This window comes from Gossypium hirsutum, chromosome D04, assembly GCF_007990345.1.
Source record: "Gossypium hirsutum isolate 1008001.06 chromosome D04, Gossypium_hirsutum_v2.1, whole genome shotgun sequence".
Classification (NCBI taxonomy): Eukaryota; Viridiplantae; Streptophyta; class Magnoliopsida; order Malvales; family Malvaceae; genus Gossypium; species Gossypium hirsutum.
In genome coordinates this window covers 43,019,324-43,023,151 of record NC_053440.1, presented here as the reverse complement: position 1 = coordinate 43,023,151, position 3,828 = coordinate 43,019,324, and the positions used below count along the sequence as shown (strand labels likewise).

The 3,828-nt window shown below is 37.7% G+C and overlaps 1 protein-coding gene across 1 annotated transcript; it reads right to left on the bottom strand.

Moving 5' to 3' along the window:
• Positions 1-2,731: 2,731 nt before the first annotated feature.
• Positions 2,732-3,381, bottom strand: LOC107898281 (uncharacterized). Its single transcript, XM_016823800.1, has 2 exons — positions 3,090-3,381; positions 2,732-2,967 (listed from the first exon to the last, which is right to left on the bottom strand). Exons 1-2 carry the CDS (start codon positions 3,379-3,381, stop codon positions 2,732-2,734), a joined length of 528 nt encoding a protein of 175 aa, XP_016679289.1.
• Between the last annotated feature and the right edge of the window lie 447 nt (positions 3,382-3,828).

Below are 3,828 nucleotides of genomic sequence, written 5' to 3'. Positions count from 1 at the left end.
CAAATTTCCTTGGCATGATCCTCTTGTCATGCCATCACTTGGTCTTTTCCTTATAGAGCTTAGCATTCTCATTAGCTTGATATCTTAATTCTTTCATTTCATTCAACTCAAATAGTCTTTTTTTGTCCGACAGTTATCCAATCCATATTCAGCTTTTTAATGGCCCAAAATGCCTTGTTCTCTAACTCAACAGGAAGGTGACATGGCTTACCATAAAAAAGATTAAAAGGTGACATTCCAAACGGTGTTTTGAAGGCAGTACGACGAGCCCACAAGGCTTTATCCAATCTTAAGGACTAATCCTTTCGAGTTGGTTTCACCACATTTTCCAGATTCTACTTAATCTCCTTGTTAGAAATCTCAGCTTGTCCATTTGTTTGTGGGTGATATGCTGTGGCAAGTTTGTGCTTCACCCTATACCTGTGCAAAGCATTAGTGATGAGTTTGTAATCAAAATGAGACCCCTCATCACTGATGATGGCTTGAGGCATACCAAATCTCGTGAGTATGTTCTTGTGCAAGAATTTCATCACCGACTTGGAATCATTGGTAGGAAGGCTTACAGCTTCTACCCACTTAGAGATGTAATCGACTGCCACTAGTATGTATAGGTTGCAAAATGATGGTGGAAATGGACCCATAAAGTATAATCCCAATAGATCAAACAACTCAACCTCTAGAATGTTTTACAATGGCATTTCATGTCTTCTTGAAACATTACCAGCTCTTTGACATTAATCATAGCCTTTATAAAAGCTATGGGCATCCTTGAATAGACTTGGCCAATAAAATCCTAACTGAAGTACTTTGGCAGCAGTTCTCATTCCTCCAAAGTATCCTCTATAAGGGGTTGAATGGCAGTGTTGCAAAATGTTGTGTGTTTCATCATCAAGGACACACTTCCTAATTATCTTATCAGCACACTACTTGAATAGGAAAGGCTCATCCCAGTAATAACATCTTGCATCATGAAGGAATTTCTTTTTTGTTTGGTTGTTAAGATCAGGTGGTAGATGACCGCTTACTAAGAAGTTCACTATATCAGCATACCAAGGTAATGTCGTGGTCGCCAACAGTTGCTTGTCTAGGAAGTCTTCCTTAATAAGCTTGACATTACCATCCTCATTTCCAGCTTTTAGCCTGGATAGATGGTTTTCTACTTGATTCTTTATTCCTTTTCTATCTCAAATTTCTAAATTAAATTCTTGTAGTAAAAGAATCCACTTGATCAGTCTATGCTTTGTGCCTTTCTTGGCTACTAAGTATTTAATTGTAGAGTGGTCGGTATATACTATGACCCTACTGCCTACTAGATATGATCTAAACTTACCAAATGTAAACACAACATCTAATAATTCCTTCTCAGTGGTAGTGTAATTTATTTTTACTTTTATTAGAGTGCGGCTGGCATAGTAAATAGTGTGAAAAATCTTACATGTCTGTTGCCCAAGCATGGCTCCAATAGCAAAACCGCTCACGTCGCACATGAGCTCAAATGGCAGTTACCAATCTGGGGCCACTACTATTGGAGCAACAACTAGTCATTTCTTCAACTATTCAAAAGCAGACAGGCAAGCATCATAAAAAAGGAAGGGTTTATTTTGTTCCAACAAGGTACACAAGGGCTTAAAGATCTTAGGGAAGTCTTTGATAAATCTCCTATAGAATCTAGCATGCCCTAAGAAGCTCTTAATTCCCTTAACACTCATTGGAGGTGGCAACTTCTCAATCACTTCAATTTTTTCCTTGTCAACTTCGATTCCTTTATGAGAGACCTTATGCCCTAGGACAATGCCTTCTCGTACCATGAAATGACACTTCTCTCAATTTAAAATAAGGTTAGTCTCCTCACAGCATTGAAGAACCAAATCTAATTTGTGCAAACAACCTTCGAAATCATTCCCAAATACAGAGAAATCATCCATAAACACTTCAAGGAACTTCTCAACCATATCCAAGAATATTGACATCATGAACCGTTAAAATGTTACTAGTACATTACACAGGCCAAAAGGCATTCTTCTGAAGGCAAATGTACCATATGGACAGGTGAATGTTGTTTTTTCTTAATCCTTTTGGGCGATTGCAATCTTATTGTACCCATAATATCCATCTAAGAAGCAGTAGAAATCCTTACCAGCTAATTGGTCTAACATTTGATAAATGAAAGGCAGTGGAAAATGGTCTCTCCTTGTAGCTTTTTGAGCTAGTGGTAGTCCATACAGACTCGCCATCCTGTGACAGATCGTGTAGGTATAACCTCATTATTATCCTTACTGACCACAGTGACACCTCCCTTCTTTGGCACACATTAGGTTGGAATCACCCAAGAGCTAACTGAGATTGGGTAAATAATGCCAAAATTCAACCATTTAATTATCTCCTTTTCACCACCTCTTTCATAATAGGGTCCAACAAAATTTTGTGCATACAAATTGTGGGGCTAATTCCATTAATATCTTCGATTGCCCATCCTAATGTTTTTTTTTAATTTCCTAAGTACAACTAAAAATTGAACCTCTTGCTCATAATTCAGTTCAATAGATACAACCACATGCAATGTGTTATCCTTCCCCAAATAAGTGTACTTTAACTGTGCAGGTAGAGGTTTCAAATCTAACGTGAGTAGTTCTTCTACGGATAGTTTAGTAGGGCTGAAGATTCAAGGAGATAAATCTAATGTGTCAAACCTCTTTCAGGGTCTATCGACAATTAGTTTGGATGTCAGCAACTACTTGTGCTGTCCTAATGGCCCTTCATCATCAATATCAACTGAATCCAATTCACTATGCTCTTTGTCATGGTTTTTTTTTAATTCCTCTTCCACAACAGAGTCTAACAAACTAACAACATGAGACTCTTCTATATCATCAGCACATTTCAAAGCTCGGAAAACATTAATAGTGATTTGTTGACCATTCACCCTCATAGTTAATTCACCCTTTTGAACATCAATCACAGTCCTACCTGTTGAAAGAAAATGTCTACTAGAATAATAGGCACATCTTTGTCAGCTTCACAGTCAAATACAATTAAATCAGTAGGGACAATGAATTTATCTACCCTTACCAGGACATCTTCAATTTTACCTTCTGTGCGTGCATATGATCGATCTGCCAATTGCAAGGTCACAGTGGTAGGTTTTGCTTTACCAATTCTTAACTTTTTAAACACTGACATGGGTACAAGGTTTATACTCGCTCCTAAATCGCACAAGGCCTTCCCAACATATTGGTTACCAATTGAGCAAGGTATTGTGAAGCTTCCTGGGTCCTTCAACATTGGAGGTAATTTATTTGTCAACATAGTAGTGCACCCGTCAGTGAGTGCGACTGTTTCAAATTCTCCCAATTGTCTCTTACTTGAAAGTATGTCTTTCATAACTCGAAATAGTTGGGAATTTGCTCCAAAGCTTCCACCAAAGTTAAATTGATGTGAAGTTGTTTAAGGACATTCAAGAATCGCCTGAATTGTTAGTCTTGTTAGTGATTCTGAAATCGTTGGGGAAATGTTGGGGGTGGGTGAACTTCAAGTCGTAGTGATTGTTTTGCTCGAGCATTGTGTTCAGCAGTTCTATTTGAGTTTTCTTTAGCATCGCTTGGCCTAGTTTTTTCATTTGTGGTGCTCTTATTGTGTTATTCACGAGTTTTGTTTTGATCAGATTCTGAATTCGTTGTTTCAGCAACAACACTTTTTTCAAATCTATCTAGTTGTGTATCACTTCTAAAAGTGATTGCTTTACAATGTTTTTTCCCATGTGGTCTTGCATTCTCAATATCACTAGGAAAAGTTCCTTGTGTTCTTGAGTTCAAAGCACTAGTTATCTGT

Excerpts from the sequence above, each read along its gene's own strand:
- LOC107898281 (XM_016823800.1), bottom strand. The coding sequence starts at position 3,381 with ATGAAAGACATACTTTCAAGTAAGAGACAATTGGGAGAATTTGAAACA. Across the intron at positions 2,968-3,089 it reads ATCATATGCACGCACAGAAG|GTAGGACTGTGATTGATGTT; the intron begins GTAAAATTGAAG and ends TTCTTTCAACAG.